This window comes from Thalassophryne amazonica, chromosome 4 (assembly GCF_902500255.1).
Source record: "Thalassophryne amazonica chromosome 4, fThaAma1.1, whole genome shotgun sequence".
NCBI classification, from domain to species: Eukaryota; Metazoa; Chordata; class Actinopteri; order Batrachoidiformes; family Batrachoididae; genus Thalassophryne; species Thalassophryne amazonica.
The window spans coordinates 3,621,340-3,645,950 of NC_047106.1; the positions used below are offsets into that span (position 1 = coordinate 3,621,340).

The 24,611-nt window shown below is 46.8% G+C and overlaps 1 protein-coding gene across 1 annotated transcript in view; it reads right to left on the reverse strand.

Annotated features, from left to right (window-relative positions):
- bcas3 (BCAS3 microtubule associated cell migration factor) overlaps nt 1-24,611 on the reverse strand; it is a 700,663-nt gene that overhangs the window by 390,755 nt on the left and 285,297 nt on the right. Inside the window, 1 exon segment of the mRNA XM_034169027.1 lies at nt 11,797-11,897. Coding sequence (XP_034024918.1) covers nt 11,797-11,897 — 101 coding nt within the window.

A 24,611-nucleotide genomic window follows, 5' to 3' on the forward strand; every position in this document is an offset into this window, starting at 1 on the left:
ATATATAATTTTTTCTTTTGATCTGCACTAATTGTGGCTTCCTTCACTTGCAATGACACCACTTTGGAACTCATATTCAGAGATCCAGTGAAAAGCTACCAAATGCAAATTCAACACTTAACATCAACCCTAGACTTCTTAACATGCCTAATTTGGCACAACATTTGGCCATGAAACTACTTCGAAGACAATTGTCCCATTACTTGTGGCCTCTGAAAATGGAGGGAGCACGTATAAGAATGACCAGAATTACAAAATGTTTCAAGCAATATATTAAAAGCTGAAAGTGTTGTACAGAGGCAACATTACAAAAACTGTCCAAGTACTTATGGACTTATGGCCTTTATTCACCACTCAAGTTCAAGGAAACTCTTGACATGTAAGTCCAAAGTTTCCCGTGATGCTGATGAGGGTGTTAGAAGGAGTCATGGCTCTGTGTGTTTTTTGGAGTGCTGGTGGGAGGACGGGAAAACTTCCCAGAGGGTTAATAACAGTGTGACGCCAGCATCACATTTAGCAGAAGCACCAGCGCGTAATTAAGCAGAGCGGCCGCCAGGCTGAAGTGAGGTCTGATGGGAGAGGAAGACGGTGCGAGCATGGCAGGTGGTCCACTGGTGCCCAGGATGATTGGCACTGATGTTAGTGGAAAGTAGGCTAGAACCGGAGTCCAGAGTGGGTGATTCATAAACACGAGACTATCGCTGCCGTTCCTCATCTCTTCGCCTTAAATTTCCTGACTCACCGTCTCCTGGCTTTTCACGCCAACTGTGACTTTTCTGCTCCCTGCAGCACTTAACACTCCTCTTAGTGTCTCACTCTTCACATTTCATTATCTTTACACCAGAGTAATCTTTCACCTCGGCCGCTCTCTCCTCTCCGTGTCGCTCTGCACTCAGCACGCTGAGACGAGCGCCACCGCACACTGAATTAATGTCTTTAATCTACACAATAGAATTACACAAACAGTCAATGTACATTACAGCACCTACAAACCCATTCCCACTGAACCCGTGGGCCGTTTGTTGATTTTATGATTTTGTTTGTTTGTTTTCCTGGTGCGAGACGGGTCCCTGTTCTCAGGTAGGTACTTCTCTGTGTGAAAAACTGTTGGATGGGGCGTGCTGTTGATTGGACTTTAACTCAAATGCCAAGCCAGTTGAGTGAAACGAGAGTAAGAGGAGTCCCCGGTTCAAACCCCCGTCTGGCAGAAAAATCACTAAAGGTCCTCGGGCAAGGTCCTTCATGCCCAAGTTGCTCCCGGTGTATAGTGAGCGCCAGGGTTTTAGCTATGCTGGGAGGCGCTGGACGATCCCGCCCAGCACTACAAATTTACTCCCGGCTCTCAGGTTCATATTTCCTCTCCTGTCTGGCACGGATGTTCCAAGAACTAAAATGTTGCTGAAAAATGTACCAATTCAATCGTATTTCTAGATTATGGTGTCATACGTTTCTTTTATTTTGCAATTTCAACCAAATAATTAAAGAAATAAGAAATCTATTTGTCATTTTCTTCATATCGCAGAGATAAGCAGTTAGCTGCAGTCCATAATGTAATCTTCTGATTATATTATGGACTGTAGATGATGGAATCCCTGAATTCCTTGCAACTGAATGCTGAGAAACATTGTGCTTAAACGTTTGGACTATTTTTCATGAAAGTTGTTCACAAAGTGGTGATACTGACACTCACCCAGTCTTTTGTTGCCCCGTCCCAACTTTTTTGAAACGTGTTGCAGGCATCCATTTCAAAATTAGCAAATATTTGCACAAAAACAATAAAGTTTATCAGTTTGAACATTAAATATCTTGTCTTTATGGTGTATTCAATTGAATATAGGTTATAGAGGATTTGCAAATCATTGTATTCTGTTTTTATTTAAATTTTACACAATGTCCCAACTTCACTGGAATTGGGGTTGTATTTGCCCATCAAATATTAATATTGCCCACAAATATTAATGTGTTTTTAACCTTTACAAAATTATTTATTTCATTAACTTATACTTTGACAAATATTTTACAAAGAACTTTAGTTTTACAGATATTACAACATAAATGTCATTTTTTGTCTATTATTCTTGCTTTCAATGCATCCAAAACCACTCAAAATTAGTTAAAATAGAGCTTGCCAATAACATTTTAGAGGTATAAAACCTTATAGCTTTGCTCCCTTGACCCTCGTCGGGGGCCCCTGCACCCCCGCCGTGAGCCACAATCACGTAATTTACACGCATTAAAATGGTTCTAGCTAGAACCCTGGTGAGCACCTTGCATGGCAGCATCCTGACATTGGTGTGTGAGTGAGTCTGTGAATGGGTGAATGTGAGGCATCACTGTAAAGTGCTTTGAGCTTCTGATATAGCTGGAAAAGCCCTGTATAAATGGAGGAAGGAACCGCATCCATATAAAGCCACAAACTTTAAAGACTTTTTTGTTGAACAAAACACAATGTGGCAGTTTCTCATTGATGGAGGAGCGCGCTCTAAAGACAGTGCTTCTACTTATTACGTCGTCTAATTTTGCAGTTGGAGATTTTTGGAAGCCCCAAAATTTATTCATATCAAACTGTGACCAAATCATTGATGGAGAGCCAACGCTGAACTGGACCGTGGGACTGGTGACTGAAGCAGGTCTGGACTAAGCTCTGTTTTGTGGGTGGAGTCACATGGGCTGATTACACGGATCCTGCCCCCACCCCGGCTAGGTTATAGCATCTAGTTCTGCATTTTTAAGACGTTTTGGGTGATTTTCTGAAATGATTGTTCAAAATCTCCCAGAGGTGCTGAAGTGGTTTTAGTCCTCATTAAGAACAGCATGTGGTTGAGAGTTTGATTCTCATCCCTGCAGCCCTGTTGACTGGGCGTCGCCCTCCATTGCTCCCATCAGGATTTAGCTTTAATTTGTCATCAGTCTGGCTGTCTGTGTACTTGAATGGCACAGGTGCACAAATTAGGCCACAGAAGGAGGGAGGAGGATTGTCACATCGTGTGTGCGTCGCCAGCTAACACCATCAATGTCACGCCCAGCCGCAAAGCTGAACAGCTGGCAGTGAGCGTTCTCAGAGTGTGTGTGTGTGGGGTGGGGGTCCCCAGATGTTGCAACTCACCCACCGCCTTCCCAGACCGACCTGCTGACGTGTTAGCTCAGTTTTGCCCACGCTGAACTAGCTCATGCTAAGTGACAGACTCCAAACACAACAGCAGTGAGTGCACTGCCCCCTAATGGCCAACACAGTCCTTTAATGGACACACTGTTAGAAGTGTTGGTTCTGGTCTCTTTTGGAGCTCTGATTGATGCTTCAAATATTCACCACTTTGTGCATTCCTGTATGCGATGAATCTTCTTTTGGTTGGTTGATCCCATTAGGGGGCGCTGCAGCACATCATCCATCTCACCCTGTCCTCTGTATCTTCCTCTGTCTCACCAACCACCTTCATGCCCTCCCTCAGCACATCCATAACCCTCTTCTTTGTCCTCCCTCTTCTCCTCCTGCCTGGTGGCTCCATCCTCAGCATCCTTCTCCCTATATACCCTGGGTCCCTCCTCTGCACATGTCCAAACCATCTTGATCTTACCTCTTTGACTTTGTCTCCAAACCATCCTACCTGAGCTGCCCCTCTGATATGTTCATTCCTAATCCCGTCCATCCTCATTGCTCTCAGAGAAAATCAAGCGGCAAATCAGGAAGTTTCACAACCTTTTAGTGCAGAAAAGGCGTTCCCAAATGCATGAAGCAAAAGGCACTAGAAGCAGGTCACACAGCAGAAAAGATCCAGCACAGTTACCTTAGGAGGATTTTGTGTCTTAGAATTAGAAGGCTTCATTTTAAAATATTAGACCTCCAAAATAATCTTGATAGTCTTTAAAAAAGGTTAGAAACCTTAGTGGAGGAAGAGGCCCATAATAAGATCACAAAGTTCATAGTTAAAATTCAAATGGCTGAGCATTTAATAAGTAGGGAGCGGTAAATCAGGAAGTTTCACAACCTTTTAGTGCAGAAAAGGCGTACTTTCAGTGGGAGTATTTTTAAAGATACACCCAGACACATTAGTGACAACAGGGAAAATTGGGTAAAGAATCTCTCCAACAGGGTTCTTACACAGACAGAAAAGGATGTGCTCGCTAAAGGACTATATTTCTCAGTGACCCCTAAACATATACCGACAGTAGATTACATCACTGCAGTAGAGTCAGCCATTAAACATAACAGTTTGTCAGAGTCAGAAGCTGGGGACTCCGACTAAGAGTCCCAGCAGTGCTGAACAGTGCTAAGCCTCCTCCGTCCAACATCACAGGAGAAGAACGGAAAGCTTTGTCAGCACTGCAGAAGGATCTAAGCATCCTTATCCTGCCAGCGGATAAAGGCAGATGCACGGTGGTCCTGAACACATGGGACTACGAGACCAAGATCAACAACTTGCTCAGTGACTCCAATACATACGAACGTCTGAAGAGAGACCCCACGAGTGGCTATAAGAAGAAAATCATTAGCTACCTCCAAAACCTGGAGAAAGAGGGACTCATCGACAGGCAGGCATACTACAGACTGTACCCTGGGGACGCCACTCCTTGCATCTATGGACTGCCCAAAATCCACAAACAGGACGTGCCACTCAGGCCTTTTGTATGTAGCACAGATTCCATCACGTACAATGTGGCCAAGCACCTCAAGTGGATTTTGGCTTCTCTAGTGGGTAACTCAGAACACCATGTGGAGAACACACAAGATTTTGTGAACAAGATCAAGGACCTGCAGCTGGAGGCAGATGAAACTATGGTGTCATCTGATGTGACTTCGTTGTTCACCTGCATCCCCACTGCTGAGGCCGTCTCAGCTGTGAGGCAGAGACTGCTGGAGGATGTGTCTCTACTTGAAAGGACCAAACTCACACCAGACCACATCTGCCAGCTCTTGGAGATCTGTCTTAACACCATGTATTTCCTGTTTAGGGGGAATTACTACAGGCAGATTCATGGCTGTGCAATGGGGTCTCCGGTATCCCCCACTGTGGCCAATCTGTACATGGAGCGAGTGTAGAAGACAGCCTTGACGTCTTTCACGGGCATCTCTCCCAGTCACTGGTTCAGATATGTTGATGACACATGGGTTAAAATCAAGCAACAGGAAGTTGAGGACTTTACAGAACACATCAACTCGGTGGACGCCAACATCAAGTTCACACGTGAGGATGCCAGAAACAACCATTTAGCCTTCTTGGACTGTGATGTTACGATTGGAGAGAACAGGCAGCTCCAGACAGGGGTTTACAGAAAACCAACTCACACTGACCAATAGCTGCTCTTTGGCTCAAACCACCCCCTTGAACACAAGCTCGGGGTGATCAGGACGCTTCAACACAGAGCCCTACAGGTGCCCACAACTGCAGAGGGAAGGGCTAAAGAACAACAACGTGTCCGGAAAGCCCTCACAGTATGTGGGTACCCACGATGGTCCCTGGACAAAGTGCAGAAGTCCCAGAGAACAAAGAGACCAGATAGACAGGAGACGGAGACAAGAAGAAGAGGAGTGTCTCTCCCTTATTTAGCAGGAGTAGGGGAAAAACTACAGAGGATCTTCAGACAGCACAAAATCCCAGTTTACTTTAAACCGGTTAACACCTTGAGACAGAAATTAGTTCACCCTAAGGACATGATCCCTAGTTACAAACAGAGCAATGTAGTGTATTCTATCAGATGTCAGGAAAACTGTAACGAACACTACATAGCTGAGACTAAGCAACCTTTACACAAAAGGCTATACCAGCACTGCAGAGAGGGCGCCAGTGGACCTCAGTCTGCAGTTCATCTCCACCTTAAAGACACTAACCACACGTTTGAGGACAAGGAAGTTAAAATATTAGCCAGAGAGAAGAAATGGTTTGAGAGAGGGGTCAAGGAGGCATTCTTTGTGAAACGTTTGAAACCTAGCCTTAACCGGGGAGGGGGTCTGAGACACGCTTTATCCCCTGTTTACAATGGGGTACTCAGGTCAAAGCAGTTTCAGTCTTTTGTTCATGGTAATGAGTCATTCACGTCATCAGCAGAGTCGTCAAGGGAGCCATCAGGAGAGGGACAGCTGCCCTGTCATTAGGAGGGTGTTAACTAGAGCACAATAGGTGCTAATTACAGCTATTGTTTAGTCACCAGCCTATAGCAGTCTGCCTCTCGGTAGGAGGGGTCTAGTTAGGTTTAAAACTCCAGCTTTTGTGACTTCTTGATTATTCTTCTCTACAAGAGTCAAGACAGAAGTCAGACCACCAGAGCAAGAATTTTAGCTGAGGAAGCTTCTGTGATTTGAAGCGAAACGTCCTTGCGTCAAGCAACACAGTCCAGTCGAAGATTCAAGCTTCTCTACTATGGTAACTTTGGACAGTTGAATCAATGCAATACCATTTTCCTTATAGTCAAACAGCTCGTCTGCTAATAAATAGATTTGCCTGGATGTATTTTGCTCACCTAAGAAATATTCTACTCCTCTAAAGGAAAACATACACAGGGGGCTCAGTGGTTATAGCACTCTTGCCTCACATCAAGAAGGTCTGGGGTTTGATTCCACTCATGCCCAGTTCTTTTCTGTGTGGAATTTGCATCTTCTCCCTGTTAGTCCAAGTTGATCCTCTAGGTGCTGGACTGTGGCTGATCACTGATCGTAGTGGTTGGATTGCGTCCAGCTACAATCAGGATGGTTAAACCCAAAGGACAAATTTCATTTTATGAACCATGTCCCCGTCTTCTTTTTCAGAGCCCACAACATGACCAACATGTGCAATCAAACACTTGGACAGGATTTTTTTCTCTTTAAATGTGCAACACCCAATTCAGTTATTTTGGCTAATATCGGCCCGAGCACCAATCACTAAAAACCAACTGAAATGCAACACAAGATAACAGGCAACATATGAAATGCATGGATGAAGGCTGACTAACGGCTGGAGAAGGTCCACTGAGAAGCAGTGATGAAATACGCAGGAAAGTTTGTGTTTGCTGATCTACAGGGCAAAGTTCAAAGATTTGTTGGTGTCTCTTCCTTTGGAATAAAAGCTTTCTTCAACTTTGAAGGAACATTCAATAAGAGATCCATCCTGAAGGAGCCGGTACTGAAGGACAGAGGAACAGGAACTCATGCCCTCACAGACATTTAGGTCCTTTCTGATTTGACCCAGAAAAATGAAGTCAAATTGACATAAACTGGTAAAATCTGAAGTGTTTGACTGACAGCTGTCTGTCACATCCCCAGGAAGGATGGGAATGTCGAGGAACAAGAACATCCGCCTCGTGCCGCGTCTACAATATGTCAGTGTTTCCATCAGAGTGAGTGAAATGGACAGACGAGAAACAAAGACATGATGTGAGCTCATGACTGGCAGGAAAAAGAATATCAGGACGACAGGCTAAAGCGCAAACACACAGGGTCACAAAGCTCACATTTCATTAGGGGATGGCGATCAATCCCAAATCCCAACACACGGACAAAACGCCTGCTGATAATTGAATGAAGGTCTCTGATATGACATAATGAAATCCAGGAAGCACTACTGAGCCTCTAATTTGATCTACTAACCCATCAAATAACTGGACTGAAGACACGCGGCTGGACATAGCGGCTCTACAAACCCCGCGCTTGGTGGGGTGTTTTTTTCAAACCCGTTTCATTTGTACCATGAATGGTTGAGCTCGACATTCAGCCATTTTCCCTAAAAGAGTCTCCAACTGGACACGAGGTTTAAAGAGTATCCACAGGACCTTCATGGTTACGGCGTCAAACCAACGCGAATGGTAGTTAGTGGAGGAAACGATGGAAAATTTGTTCAAATTATGATAGAAGCACAAAACATGGCAGAAACATTTACACTTTGATACTCTTCTATATATACGAGGGCTGTCAATAAAGTAACGGTCCTTTTTATTTTTTTCAAAAACTATATGGATTTCATTCATATGTTTTTACGTCAGACATGCTTGAACCCTCGTGCGCATGCGTGAGTTTTTCCACGCCTGTCGGTGACGTCATTCGCCTGTGAGCACTCCTTGTGGGAGGAGTCGTCCAGCCCCTCGTCGGAATTCCTTTGTCTGAGAAGTTGCTGAGAGACTGGCGCGTTGTTTGATCAAAATTTTTTCTAAACCTGTGAGACACATCGAAGTGGACACGGTTCGAAAAATTAAGCTGGTTTTCAGTGAAAATTTTAACAGCTGATGAGAGATTTTGAGGTGATTCTGTCGCTTTAAGGACTTTTCACGGTGCGAGACGTCGCGCTGCGCTCTCAGGCGGCGTCATCAGCCTGTTCAAGCTGAAAACCTCCACATTTCAGGCTCTATTGATCCAGGACGTCGTGAGAGAACAGATAAGTTTCAGAAGAAGTCGGTTTCAGCATTTTATCCGGATATTCCACTGTTAAAGGAGATTTTTTTAATGAAAGACGTGCGGACGGATCCGCGCGTCGGGACGCAGCCGACGCGGTGTGGCGGCACAGGAAAAACACCTCCGTGTTGATAACCATTTGTAAAATCCAGGCGGCGACATGTTCCAACTTGTCCTTAAGGCTTTCAACAGAGGTGTTTTTCCTGTGGCGGAGCGTCGCGGCGGCTGCGTCCCGACGCGCGGACCCGTCCGCACGTCTTTCATTAAAAAAATCTCCTTTAACAGTGGAATATCCGGATAAAATGCTGAAACCGACTTCTTCTGAAACTTCTCTGTTCTCTCACGACGTCCTGGATCAATAGAACCTGAAATGTGGAGGTTTTCAGCTTGAACAGGCTGACGACGGCGGCTGAGAGCGCTGAGCGACGTCTCGCACCGTGAAAAGTCCTTAAAGCGACAGAATCACCTCAAAATCTCTCATCAGCCGTTAAAATTTTCACTGAAAACCAGCTTAATTTTTCGAACCGTGTCCACTTCGATGTGTCTCACAGGTTTAGAAAAAATTTTGATCAAACAACGCGCCAGTCTCTCAGCAACTTCTCAGACAAAGGAATTCCGACAAGAGGCTGGACGACTCCTCCCACAAGGAGTGCTCACAGGCGAATGACGTCACCGACAGGCATGGAAAAACTCACGCATGCGCACGAGGGTTCAAGCATGTCTGACGTATAAACATATGAATGAAATCCATATAGTTTTTGAAAAAAATAAAAAGGACCGTAACTTTATTGACAGCCCTCGTATATATATATATATATATATATATATATATATATTTTCCCCCTGTTTTTTCTTTTCTTTTGTTTTTTTGTTGAACCAAAAAAACTTGTAGTTTCTAGGGTTTGTAAGAGTAGAATGGGAGGCAGAGCCTTCAGCTTTCAGGCTCCTCTCCTGTGGAACCAGCTCCCAATTCAGATCAGGGAGACAGACACCCTCTCTACTTTTAAGATTAGGCTTAAAACTTTCCTTTTTGCTAAAGCTTATAGTTAGGGCTGGATCAGGTGACCCTGAACCATCCCTTAGTTATGCTGCTATAGACGTAGACTGCTGGGGGGTTCCCATGATGCACTGTTTCTTTCTCTTTTTGCTCTGTATGCACCACTCTGCATTTAATCATTAGTGATCGATCTCTGCTCCCCTCCACAGCATGTCTTTTTCCTGGTTCTCTCCCTCAGCCCCAACCAGTCCCAGCAGAAGACTGCCCCTCCCTGAGCCTGGTTCTGCTGGAGGTTTCTTCCTGTTAAAAGGGAGTTTTTCCTTCCCACTGTAGCCAAGTGCTTGCTCACAGGGGGTCGTTTTGACCGTTGGGGTTTTACAAAATTATTGTATGGCCTTGCCTTACAATATAAAGCGCCTTGGGGCAACTGTTTGTTGTGATTTGGCGCTATATAAAAAAATTGATTGATTGATTGATTGATTGAACCAATTAAAAATCCAATATGGCCACCATTTTTAAAGATGGCCACCAAATTTAATGCCAGAATTTCCTGGACATCGCTGGAGATTACTGATGGAAGTGAATGAATATTGGGTCTGCAAAAAATTAAAATTAAAAAAAAAAATAATAATAAAAATTTTGAAATCCTAAACCTGATTTTGTCATTGATTTATTATCCCAGAACAGATCAGATCTTTAAAATGTGTGAACATTTATATGGTGTAGCATTTTTTCAGCATGAATCAAAATTTAATTTCCTCTTGCAGAAAGGGTACAAAAACATTTTATGTGAAGTAATAAACTACATTAATAATTGACAAAATACAAAGGCTCCACTTTAATTTTAATATGAAAAGATTTATTCTTCATCAAAATGCAATAAATTTAATGTACAAAAATCTGTGATAAACATTTCAGCTTTACGTCATTTGAACAGTTTCAATGTTTAATCACTGACTACTTACTTACATAAATTCAGATTTATTAATTTCTCACTTGAAGAATGTAAAAAAAAAAATACAAAACTATAAAAGTGTGATTTTTGTTTGGCTCATCGGTTAATTTTAAAGAGTAAAACATGAATGTTCTGGCCAGGTTTCCTCATCATTTGAACAATTCTCCTGAAAATCATCAGGTAGCTGCTCTACAAAGTGGAACCACAAGAAAAAGAAAAAGAAAAGCGTGCGTCGCGATGGATAGTTTTGCCCGTGGCAAACGATGGCATCAGATATGAAGCTGGGCGACTGCAGGCTAAGTGGGGTGTATTTTACCGCGTCAATTATGTATGGAGTGGAATTATTGATGGTGAAAATGTAGCAAGTTACCTGGCAGTACGGGCGCTGAGTGCTGGGAGGATTAGCCAGCCTGACACAACCATGCGGGATGACGCAACATCAGTTTTTAACCAAACGTTGTGGACAATTCAGCAGAAAATATGATGGTGTTTTCCACCACACAGTTTTACCTTGTGGGAGTCGATTTTCCTGTTTGACCATGTATCGTCTCAAACGATAGGAATGAAACGCAACACTGTGATATTCAGTCGTCACCTTAGGTCACTGGTTAGAGTCCCAAGTCTCACAACCGTATAGGTCGACAGGAAGAACCAGGACCCTAAAGACTTGGACCTTCATTTGACTGCAAAAATATCACCATCAACAAACACCTCTGACCTTTGACCTCATGACTCCATAAATTCTTCTCAGGTGTCTCTGGACCTTAAAGGTCAAGGGCCCAGAGACATAAACATCAGTGACTGTCTCTACAAATTCAACACCTTCACCACATACAGAGACACTTCTGATGGACGAGTCCAGGAAGTCGTTAAAAACCTTACAAACCATCACAAACCCAGACACTCATCTTATCCATGGATTCTACAAAAACCCTGCCCAGATTCTAACTGGGATTAGAGTGGGCTGGCTGTTTAGGCTAATCTATGATAAACCCAGACTATATCTGGGATTAGTGTGGGCTAGCCAGTTTAGAACAAACCTACTCTAAACCCAGACTACAGCCGGGATTAGCGTGGGTTAGACAGTTTAAATTAACCGACTCTAAACCCAGACTATAGCTGGGATTTGAGTGGGCCATTTCTTTTCTGAGCTTCAGATATACCCCAGGGTATAAATCAGTCTGGGGTAAAAACCCTGGGGTATATTCTGGCGTGGGGCTAATGTGGCTTGTTACACGAGGTCTTCAGATTGGCAATAAATTCAAACCCACATGATGATGGTGAGTAGCGCAGCGTTAAAGTGCCGTAACATGAACACAAAAAGCTGCCATAAGTCTTTACTGGCAGGTCAATAATTACCTTGTGAATTTCTGGAACCAGATTTGTTTGGACAAAAGTGTAACGAGGAAACCACAACCAACTGTGGGCGTGGCCTCACAAACCAGCCTCACACCACAGTTGGTGACGGCTGGGTGCAGATCTGACCTGTGAGAGCCACTCCTCGTCTTCCTGCCCACTGTGGTCGGACGCCAGGCTGTCTGATGACTCGTGGCGTGTGATTGGCCCTGGACTTCCTGGTGGCACCGCTGAGACACAACACAAAAAACACACAAACAAAACATGTGACACAAGCTCTGATAGGGGGGTATTATCCAGACAACTTAAATTAGTCAATAAAACGTAATAACCAAAGAACCCCAGCAAAATGCTGCTGCAAGTCTTTTAATGAACACTTCCGGAAGTGAGCATAACCAGTTCATTACCAGATGCCAGTTCATTTTAGAATTGGTTTTAAGCTTTTAATTTTACTTTGTTCTCAAAGCCATTAATGGCCTTGATCTATCTTACCTGTTTAACATTTTAGCTCTCCGCAACTACAACAGGGCACAGAGGTCATCAGATCAACTCCGGAGGTCAAGATACAAGTTTTGGTGAGCGGGGATTTGTGGTCACTGGTCTGATACACGCACCATCACTGACCAAGCACATTATAAATCTAGGATGAAGGCTTGTAAAATATAACTTTTTATACCTGTTAGCACTGTGATGGTTTAAGGGGAGGTGATGGTCTAGTGGTTAAGTGTTGAGCTTGAGACCAGAGGATCCTCAGTTCAAATCCCAGCCTGACCTGAAAATCACTAAGGGCCTTTGAGCAAGGTCCTTAATCCCCTAGTTGCTCCTGGTGTGTAGTGAGCACCTTGTATGGCAGCACCCTGACATTGGGGTGAATGTGAGGCAAAAGCGCTATATAAATGCAGTCCATTTACCATTTAGGGTTTTACATTTTATGCACCTCTCCTGATTGGACAGGACGCTGTGCTCTGATTTTCTGTTACTGTATTTTACTATAAAGCACTTTGGTCACATTTTGGTTGTTGTAAAGGGCATCATAAATTAACAGCTCAGCCCACTCTACACCCAGGTATAGTCTCAGCAGGGTGTATTTTCACCTGGCCAAGGATACACCGACGTTTCATCTGTCCAAAGACACGCCCACGTTTCACCTAACCAAGTACACGCCAACATTTCACCTGGCCAAGGATACACTGACGCTTCACCTGGTAAAGGATACACTGACGTTTTAAGTGGCCAAGGAAACGCCCAAGTTTCACTTAGCCAAGGGCACGCCCACATTTCATCTGGCCATGGACACACCCACGTTTCACCTGGCCAAGGACACGCCCACGTTTCACCTGGCCAAGGACACGCCCACGTTTCACCTGGCCAAGGATACGCCCACGTTTCACCTGGCCAAGGATACGCCCACGTTTCACCTGGCCAAGGATACGCCCACGTTCCACCTGGCCATGGACACTCCCAAGTTTCACCTGGCCATGGACACGCCCACGTTTCACCTGGCCATGGCTACACTGACGTTTTAAGTGGCCAAGGAAACACCCATGTTTCATGTAACCAAGGATATGCCCATGTTTCACCTAGGAAAGAACACACCCATATTTCACCAAGCTGCAGCAGACAAGTGGTTACTTTGGAGAGGTAGGGATGCACTGGTTGCCTGCCTGAGTGGTTGGCACCCAGGACCCAGTCCAGTGGCGTGTGACTCCAGTCCCTCCATTTCCAGAGACCATAAATGATTGGATAAACTAACGCTAATGATTGTTTTTAATGGAAATCATCATTTTTCCAGACAGTTTTCTTTTGGACGACTCAGGAGATGAACATCCTGAGTGACGTTGCAAGAAGACCTGTGAGGGAAGCCACCAAGACACCCACTCAACCCTGGAGGAGCTACAGCCTTCTGTGTCATGGTGCCTGTTATGGAGACATGGGTGAAATCCTAAACGGGTCACGTGACGCTCAACGGCTGCATGAAGAAAGCTGCGATTTTACAAGAGATGGAGGGATGAGTGACAATAATGAACTCTTCATCCATCCTTTCATATGATCGTGTGTAAAGAAGCAAAAACAAATGTGAATTCTGCGAGTGTGAGATGGAGACAGATGGAGCAGCAGCAGGCTTGAAGAAGCGGAACGAGTCCTAATGTGCACGCTCCGTCCCGCCGGCTCTGCCTCAGGGACGGCTTAACACAAGAACGCCTAATAAAGTCGTCAAGTTCACATCTGGAGCGCAGCAGGCGCACACAAACACGCCAGGTGTCCCAGGAATCCTCACGCAGTCCGACACCTACGGAGCCGACACGCAGCAGGCCAATGCAGATCCACGGAAGCAACTGCCGCCGCGGCCGCTGCCACCCAGCGTTCACAGAGAAAAACGACAAGGAAGCACGAAGGAAAAAGAATGTCAGGGTGAAAAATGAGTGAGTGCGTCACCGCTACAAAACCCAAACCAGACAAGAGAAAAGAGACCCACCTGTCCAATTACTTCTGACCCCCTAAAACTGAACACTGTTTAATTTGTACCTCTTTAAGTTGATTGGAACATAAATAGGATCAATTTAAACCAGTATTTATTGTTTTTGAACATACAGAAGCATGAAAGTGCCTCGTCCAGATCCTGAACGACGGACGTGTTTGGACGTGGACTCACAAGATTCTGGATCAAACCTGCTGCTGATTCATTTTCTTAACATCATCTGGCCTGATGGAGACCAAAGAGTGAAAGTTCACAGACAGACACAGAGGACCTAAAAGGTTCCTGTGTGAGTCTTTGTTGTGTTACTTATTAAACAAAGTCACTGGCCCCGCCCCCTCCTGAGCTGCTCTCTGACCCTCGGGGCCAATCGCTGCTCTCTAATTAATTATTGATGTTCTGAAGCAGTTGGTGAAGCGGCTGGATCAGGTTTCCAGGACGGCTTTCAGGGACCAAATCAGTGACGCTGCTCTGTGGACGTCCCCACGCGTCAACGCAAAGACACAGGGTGTTAGTCTTTGTTAGCGTGTGTGTGTGTGTGTTACTGTGTGTCTGTTAGTGTCTCTTAGTGTGTCTCTGTGTGTGTGTGTTACTGTGTGTCTGTTAGTGTCTCTTAGTGTGTGTGTTAGTCTCTTTTAGTGTATGAGTGGGTCTGTTAGTGTCTCTTAGTGTGTGTGTGTGTGTGTGTGTGTGTGTGTCAGCGTCTCTTAGTGTGTGTGTGCGTGGGTCTGTCTGTATGTGTGTGTCAGCGTCTCTTAGTGTGTGTGTGTCGGTCTGTGTGTGTCTGTTAGTATGTCTGTGTGTTACTCTGTTAATGTGTCTCTTACTGTCTATACATGTGTTACAGTGTCTGTTAGCGCATGTCTGTTTGTGTGTGTGTTAGCATGTGTCTGTAAGTGTGTCTGTTACTGTGTCTGTTCCTGTGTATTAGTGAGTCTGTGTCTGTTCCTGTGTATTAGTGAGTCTGTGTCTGTTCCTGTGTATTAGTGAGTCTGTGTCTGTACCTGTGTATTAGTGTGTCTGTTCCTGTGTCTATTAGTGTGTGTCTGTTACTGTGTCTGTTCCTGTGTATTAGTGAGTCTGTGTCTGTTCCTGTGTATTAGTGAGTCTGTGTCTGTACCTGTGTATTAGTGTGTCTGTTCCTGTGTCTATTAGTGTGTGTCTGTTACTGTGTCTGTTCCTGTGTATTAGTGAGTCTGTGTCTGTTCCTGTGTATTAGTGAGTGTGTGTCTGTTCCTGTGTATTAGTGAGTCTGTGTCTGTACCTGTGTATTAGTGTGTCTGTTCCTGTGTCTATTAGTGTGTGTCTGTTACTGTGTCTGTTTATGTGTTATGGTGTCTGTTACTGTGTATTAGTGTGTCTGTTCCCGTGTCTATTAGTGTGTGTCTGTTACTGTGTCTGTTAATGTGCGTCTGTTACTGTGTATTAGTGTGTCTGTTCCAGTGTCTATTAGTGTGTGTCTGTTACTGTGTCTGTTGATGTGTGTCTGTTACTGTGTCTATTACTGTGTGTGTCTGTTACTGTGTCTGTTAATGTGTGTCTGTTTGTGTGTCTGTGTCTGTTAGTGTATGTGTTAGCATGTGTCTGTTAGTGTGTCTGTTACTGTGTCATTTTGTGTGTTAGTGTGTCTGTTACTGTGTATTAGTGTGTCTGATCCTGTGTCTATTACTGTGTGTGTCTGTTAATGTGTGTCTGTGTCTGTTAGTGTATGTGTTAGCATGTGTCTGTTAGTGTATGTGTTAGCATGTGTCTGTTAGTGTGTCTGTTACTGTGTCATTTTGTGTGTTAGTGTGTCTGATCCTGTGTCTATTACTGTGTGTCTGTTCCTGTGTCTATTACTGTGTGTGTCTGTTCCTGTGTCTATTAGTGTGTGTCTGTTCCTGTGTCTATTACTGTGTGTGTCTGTTAATGTGTGTCTGTGTCTGTTAGTGTATGTGTTAGCATGTGCCTGTTAGTGTATGTGTTAGCATGTGTCTGTTAGTGTGTCTGTTACTGTGTCATTTTGTGTGTTAGTGTGTCTGATCCTGTGTCTATTACTGTGTGTCTGTTCCTGTGTCTATTACTGTGTGTGTCTGTTCCTGTGTCTATTAGTGTGTGTCTGTTCCTGTGTCTGTTAGTGTATGTGTTAGCATGTGTCTGTCAGTGTGTCTGTTACTGTGTCATTTTGTGTGTTAGTGTGTCTGTTACTGTATATTAGTGTGTCTGTTACTGTGTCTGTTTGTGTGTTAGTGCGTCTGTGTCTGATCCTGTGTCTATTAGTGTGTGTCTGTTCCTGTGTCTATTAGTGTGTGTGTCTGTTCCTGTGTCTATTAGTGTGTGTGTCTGTTACTGTGTATTAGTGTGCCTGTTCCTGTGTCTATTAGTGTGTGTGTCTGTTACTGTGTATTAGTGTGTCTGTTCCTGTGTCTATTAGTGTGTGTCTGTTACTGTGTATTAGTGTGTCTGTTCCTGTGTCTATTAGTGTGTGTGTCTGTTACTGTGTCTGTTAATGTGTGTCTGTTTGTGTGTCTGTGTCTGTTACTGTGTATTAGTGTGTCTGATCCTGTGTCTATTAGTGTGTGTCTGTTACTGTGTCTGTTTGTGTGTTATGGTGTCTGTTACTGTGTATTAGTGTGTCTGTTCCTGTGTCTATTAGTGTGTGTGTCTGTTACTGTGTCTGTTAATGTGTGTCTATTTGTGTCTCTGTGTCTGTTAGTGTATGCGTTAGCATGTGTCTGTTAGTGTGTCTGTTACTGTGTCATTTTGTGTGTTAGTGTGTCTGTTATTGTATATTAGTGTGTCTGTTACTGTTGGGAAAGCAGGCCGACTGGGTGACTGTGAGGAGGAAGCGTTGCCCTAAACAGAAGCCCCGTGTACACCGCCAACCCATTCACATTTCTAACCGTTTTTCCCCACTCGGCGACACACCCGCCAAGGATCAAACTCTGGTTATTGGCGACTTTGTTTTGAGAAATGTGAAGTTAGCGACACCAGCAACCATAGTCAATTGTCTTCCGGGGGCCAGAGCAGGCGACATTGAAGGAAATTTGAAACTGCTGGCTAAGGCTAAGCGTAAATTTGATAAGATTGTAATTCACGTCGGCAGTAATGACACCCGGTTACGCCAATCGGAGGTCACTAAAATTAACATTGAATCGGTGTGTAACTTTGCAAAAACAATGTCGGACTCTGTAGTTTTCTCTGGGCCCCTCCCCAATCGGACCGGGAGTGACATGTTTAGCCGCATGTTCTCCTTGAATTGCTGGCTGTCTGTCAGGAAGCAGAGTTGTAGTCTTACACACCTCTCTGCAGCTTCTCTCTCCGTAGAGACGGTGCCTGCTCCCAAACCACCAATAACCAGCAAAAATCTATTTAAGCATAAAAATTCAAAAAGAAAAAATAATATAGCACCTTCAACTGCACCACAGACTAAAACAGTTAAATGTGGTCTATTAAACATTAGGTCTCTCTCTTCTAAGTCCCTGTTAGTAAATGATATAATAATTGATCAACATATTGATTTATTCTGCCTTACAGAAACCTGGTTACAGCAGGATGAATATGTTAGTTTAAATGAGTCAACACCCCCGAGTCACACTAACTGCCAGAACGCTCGTAGCACGGGCCGAGGCGGAGGATTAGCAGCTATCTTCCACTCCAGCTTATTAATTAATCAAAAACCCAGACAGAGCTTTAACTCATTTGAAAGCTTGACTCTTAGTCTTGTCCATCCAAACTGGAAATCCCAAAAACCGTCACTGTGAGTTTCTTCGTGAATTTTCAGACCTTTTGTCTGACTTAGTGCTTAGCTCAGATAAGATAATTATAGTGGGCGATTTTAACATCCACACAGATGCTGAGAATGACAGCCTCAACACTGCATTTAATCTATTATTAGACTCAACTGGCTTTGCTCAAAATGTAAATGAGTCCACCCACCACTTTAATCATATCTTAGATCTTGTTCTGACTTATGGTATGGAAATTGAAGACTTAACAGTATTCCCTGAAAACTCCCTTCTGTCTGATAATTTCTTAATAACATTTACATTTACTCTGATGGACTACCCAGCAGTGGGGAATAAGTTTCATTACACTAGAAGTCTTTCAGAAAGCGCTGTAACTAGGTTTAAGGATATGATTCCTTCTTTATGTTCTCTAATGCCATATACCAACACAGTGCAGAGTAGCTACCTAAACTCTGTAAGTGAGATAGAGTATCTCGTCAATAGTTTTACATCCTCATTGAAGACAACTTTGGATGCTGTAGCTCCTCTGAAAAAGAGAGCTTTAAATCAGAAGTGCCTGACTCCGTGGTATAACTCACAAACTCGCAGCTTAAAGCAGATAACCTGTAAGATGGAGAGGAAATGGCGTCTCACTAATTTATAAGATCTTCACTTAGCCTGGAAAAAGAGTCTGTTGCTCTATAAAAAAGCCCTCCGTAAAGCTAGGACATCTTACTACTCATCACTAATTGAAGAAAATAAGAACCCCAGGTTTCTTTTCAGCACTGTAGCCAGGCTGACAAAGAGTCAGAGCTCTATTGAGCCGAGTATTCCTTTAACTTTAACTAGTAATGACTTCATGACTTTCTTTGCTAATAAAATTTTAACTATTAGAGAAAAAATTACTCATAACCATCCCAAAGACATATTGTTATCTTTGGCTGCTTTCAGTGATGCCGGTATTTGGTTAGACTCTTTCTCTCAGATTGTTCTGTCTGAGTTATTTTCATTAGTTACTTCATCCAAACCATCAACATGTCAATTAGACCCCATTCCTACCAGGCTGCTCAAGGAAGCCCTACCATTATTTAATGCTTCGATCTTAAATATGATCAATCTATCTTTATTAGTTGGCTATGTACCACAGGCTTTTAAGGTGACAGTAATTAAACCATTACTTAAAAAGCCATCACTTGACCCAGCTATCTTAGCTAATTATAGGCCAATCTCCAACCTTCCTTTTCTCTCAAAAATTCTTGAAAGGGTAGTTGTAAAACAGCTAACTGATCATCTGCAGAGGAATGGTCTATTTGAAGAGTTTCAGTCAGGTTTTAGAATTCATCATAGTACAGAAACAGCATTAGTGAAGGTTACAAATGATCTTCTTATGGCCTCAGAGAGTGGACTCATCTCTGTGCTTGTTCTGTTAGACCTCAGTGCTGCTTTTGATACTGTTGACCATAAAATTTTATTACAGAGATTAGAGCATGCCATAGACACTGGAGTTCCACAAGGTTCTGTGCTAGGACCAATTTTATTCACTTTATACATGCTTCCCTTAGGCAGTATTATTAGACGGCATTGCTTAAATTTTCATTGTTACGCAGATGATACCCAGCTTTATCTATCCATGAAGCCAGAGGACACACACCAATTAGCTAAACTGCAGGATTGTGTTGGGAAAGTGTCAGTACACGGACCCACAACAGGGGGCGCAAATGAACGGACAATGGAGAAAGTCAAATAACAAGGCTTTACTGTTGTGAACGTGCACAACGAATACAACCAATCACGAAATGGACAACAGTCAATTCACAAAAGTGTCGTGTGGGCAGGCTCAAAGATAGGAGACGCCTCTCCAAGGTAAGACCCGAACCACACGGCTTCCTCCGCCACAGGACCCCGGAAATACTGGAGCCGCCAAGTCCCGAACTCCCAGGTGGCCACTGCCTCCGCGTGTCGGACCTGGTACTGCTGGCGAGGAACAAAGAACAGTTAGATGGGGGCGCGTTTGCACCCAAGACTCCGAACAGCAGGGAAGTTACCTCCACCTCTCGTTGGAACAGTAATCCACAAGCTATACACTAATCCAAAAGGATACACTCCGTCAGCTTTGATACGTTACCTCGTAGGTAGAAACGATATCTCGGCAATGAGGTGGAGGTGCCGTCCTGCTGATATACCCCACAGATGATTGCCGTCAGCTGTCTCAGGTGATGGGTGACAGCTGTCACCGTAGCTGCTCACGTGAGGCGGCGGCGCCCTCTGGTGCCTGGAGCCCGCACTCCAGGCAGGGCGCCCTCTGGTGGTGGTGGGCCAGCAGTACCTCCTCTTCAGTGGCCCACACAACAGGACCCCCCCCTCAACGGGCGCCTCCTGGCGCCCGACCGGGCTTGTCCGGGTGGCGACGGTAGAAGTCGGCCAGGAGGGCCGGGTCCAGGATGAAGCTCTTCTTCACCCAGGAGCGTTCTTCGGGACCGTACCCCTCCCAGTCCACCAGATATTGAAAGCCCCGGCCCATCCGTCGGACGTCCAACAACCGGCGCACTGTCCAAGCCGGCTCGCCATCGATGATCCGGGCAGGAGGTGGTGCCGGACCGGGTGTACAGAGGGGCGAGGTGTGATGGGGCTTGAGCTTTGACACATGAAATACTGGATGGATCCGCAGTGAGGCTGGAAGCCGAAGCCTCACTGCGGCGGGATTGATGACCTTGAGAATTTTAAACGGTCCTATGTATCTGTCCTGCAGTTTTGGGGAGGCCACCTTTAGCGGGATGTCCTTCGTGGACAACCACACTTCCTGCCCGGGGCGATACGTAGGGGCTGGGGTCCGCCGCCGGTCTGCATGGGTCTTCGCCCTCATCCGGGCCTTCAACAAAGCAGAACGGGCGGCACGCCACACCCGACGGCACTTCCGCAGGTGGGCCTGGACCGAGGGCACACCGACCTCTCCCTCAACCACCGGGAACAATGGGGGCTGATACCCCAAACACACCTCAAAGGGGGAGAGGCCGGTGGCTGATGACACTTGACTGTTGTGGGCGTACTCGATCCAGGCCAGATGAGTACTCCAGGCCGCCGGGTGCGCGGCTGTCACACAACGCAGTGTTTGCTCCATTTCTTGATTGGCCCGCTCCGCTTGCCCGTTGGTCTGGGGGTGATACCCGGACGAGAGACTGACCGTGGCCCCCAGTTCCCGGCAAAAGCTCCTCCAGACATGCGAGGAGAACTGGGGACCGCGATCGGAGACGATGTCTGATGGTATCCCATGCAGGCGGACGACATGGTGGACCAGGAGGTCCGCTGTCTCCTGGGCCGTTGGGAGCTTCGGGAGGGCCACGAAGTGAGCCGCCTTGGAGAATCGGTCCACTATCGTGAGGATCACGGTGTTTCCCTGGGACGGCGGGAGGCCCGTGACAAAATCCAGGCCGATGTGGGACCAGGGGCGATGAGGCACGGGCAGTGGCTGTAGCAGTCCCGGAGCCTTGCGATGGTCGGCCTTGCCCCTGGCGCAGGTGGTACAGGCCTGGACATAGTCCCGGACGTCGGCCTCCAGGGACGCCCACCAGAAGCGCTGCCGGACAACTGCCACGGTTCTTCGCACCCCTGGATGACAGGAGAGCTTAGAGCCGTGACAGAAGTCCAGGACTGCAGCTCTTGCCTCTGGTGGGACGTAAAGTCTGTTCTTTGGTCCAGTCCCGGGGTCCGGGCTTCGTGCCAGGGCCTCCCGGACGATTCTCTCTACGTCCCAGGTGAGGGTGGCCACGATAGTGGACTCCGGGATGATAGGTTATGGTGGATCCGACAACTCCGCTTTGACCTCGTCTTCGTGTACCCGGGACAAGGCATCCGATTTCTGGTTCTTGGTCCCGGGCCGGTAGGTGATGCGGAAGTCAAAACGGCCGAAGAACAGTGACCAGCGGGCTTGCCTGGGATTCAGCCGCTTGGCGGTCCTGATATACTCCAGGTTCCGGTGGTCAGTGAAAACCGTGAATGGCACGGACGTCCCCTCCAACAGGTGTCTCCACTCTTCAAGAGCCTGTTTCACCGCAAGGAGTTCTCGGTTGCCGACGTCATAGTTCCGTTCAGCCGGGGTCAACCTGCGGGAAAAATAGGCACACGGATGAAGGACCTTATCGGTCTTCCCACTCTGGGACAGCACAGCTCCTATCCCTGAGTCCGAGGCGTCCACTTCAACCACTAACTGGCGACTAGGATCGGGCTGCACCAGAACGGGTGCAGACGAGAAGCGCCGTTTCAACTCCTTGAACGCGGCCTCGCAACGATCCGACCAGGTGAAGGGGACTTTTGGTGAGGTCAGAGCTGTCAGGGGGCTAACAACCTGACTGTAGCCTTTAATGAACCTCCTGTAGAAATTCGCAAAGCCGAGGAACTGTTGCAGCTTCCTACGGCTTGTGGGTTGGGGCCAGTCTCTCACCGCAGCAACCTTGGCCGGATCAGGTGCGACGGAGTTGGGGGAGATGATGAACCCCAGGAAGGACAAAGAGGTGCGGTGAAACTCACACTTCTCGCCCTTAACAAACAGCCGGTTCTCCAATAACCGCTGCAGGACCTGACGTACATGCCGGACATGAGTCTCAGGATCCGGAGAAAAGATGAGTATATCGTCTAGATATACGAAGACAAACCGGTGCAGGAAGTCCCGCAATACGTCGTTAACCAAGGCTTGGAACGTCGCGGGGGCGTTTGTGAGGCCGAACGGCATGACCAGGTACTCAAAGTGACCTAAGGGGGTGTTGAATGCCGTCTTCCACTCGTCTCCCTTCCGGATCCGAACCAGATGATACGCGTTTCTAAGATCAAGCTTGGTAAAAATCTTGGCTCCATGCAGGGGCGTGAACACCGAATCCAACAGGGGTAACGGGTATCGGTTGCGAACCGTGATTTCGTTCAGCCCCCTATAATCGATGCATGGACGAAGTCCGCCATCTTTTTACCCACGAAAAAGAAACCTGCGCCCATCGGGGAGGTGGAATTTCGGATCAACCCGGCAGCTAACGAGTCCCGGATGTAGGTCTCCATTGATTCGCGCTCAGGCCGTGAGAGGTTGTACAGTCTACTGGACGGGAACCCACTGCCTGGAACCAAATCGATGGCACAATCGTACGGACGGTGGGGGGGGAGTGTGAGCGCCAGATCCTTGCTGAACACGTCGACAAGGTCGTGGTACTCCACCGGCACCGTCCCCAGATTGGGCGGGACTCTGACCTCCTCCTTAGCTTGGGAGCCGGGAGGAACCGAGGAACCTAGACACACCCGATGGCAGGTCTCGCTCCACTGAACCACTACCCCGGACGGCCAATCAATCCGGGGATTGTGCTTCAACATCCAGGGAAAGCCTAAAACCACACGGGAAGTGGCCTGAGTCACAAAAAACTCGATCACCTCCCGGTGGTTTCCTGACACCACCAGCGTTACAGGTGGTGTCTTATGTGTGATCGGAGGGAGCAGGGAGCCATATAGCGCTCGAACCTGCACAGGCGAGGTAAGCGCCACCAGAGGGAGCCCTATCTTCCTGGCCCATCTGCAGTCCAACAGATTCCCCTCAGAGCCCGTGTCCACCAGTGCTGGGGCCTTCAGGGTTAAATCCTCATACAGGATCGTGACTGGGAGTCGTGTAGCAATGTGGGTGTGTCCCACGTAAATGTCTCGGCCCACCCCTAGCCCAGTCTCTAGGGGCGGGCGTTGGTGTTGTAACCGCTCGGGGCAGTCTCTCACATGGTGCTCTAGTGCACCACAAACAAAACAAGCTCCATGGGCCCGTCTCCTCTGTGCAGCTGGTGCCCTAAATGTTGCCCTACTCGTGTCCATAGCTTCGTCAGTAGGGGGAGCTGTGGCCCCACGGAGCGCAGGGGCCGTGGAGCGTGGGGAAGGCGGAGCGCGGTCGGAACCGGAAGGGAGAGGGACGGCGCGTGCCCGGCCACGCCCTTCGTCTCGTTCCCGCCGACGTTCTTCTAACCGGTTGTCCAACCGTATGACAAGATCGATAAGCCCGTCTAAATCCCGCGGTTCGTCCTTAGCCACCAGGTGCTCCTTGAGAACCAAAGACAGTCCGTTTACAAAGGCGGCGCGGAGGGCAGCGTTATTCCAGCCGGATCTCGCAGCCGCGATGCGGAAGTCGACTGCATAAACAGCTGTGCTCCGGCGCCCCTGTCTCATTGACAGTAGCACGGTTGAAGCGGTCTCGCCCCTATTAGGGTGATCGAACACGGTTCTGAGCCCCCTCACAAACCCATCGTATGTCAGAAGGAGCCGTGAATTCTGCTCCCAGAGCGCTGTAGCCCAAGCGCGTGCCTCACCGCGAAGCAGGTTTATGACATAAGCTACTTTACTAGCATCGGTCGCGTACATAATGGGACGCTGTGCGAAGACGAGCGAACACTGCATCAGAAAATCCGCGCACGTCTCCACACAGCCTCCGTACGGCTCTGGAGGGCTTATGTATGCTTCCGGGGAAGGAGGGAGAGGTCGTTGAACAACCAGTGGAACGTCAACGTTACGCACAGGATCTACGGGACGGAGGGCGCGCTTCTACCTGCGCGGCGAGAGCCTCCACCCTGCGGTTCAGGAGGACGTTCTGCTCGGTCATGAAATCCAACCGAGTCGTGAAAGCGGTGAGGATCCGCTGCAACTCACCGATTACCCCTCCCGCGGATGCCTGCGCGTCCTGTTCTTCCACTGGCCGTTCAACAGCCGGTTGACGCCCCTCGGGATCCATGACGTTGGCCGAGATATCCTGT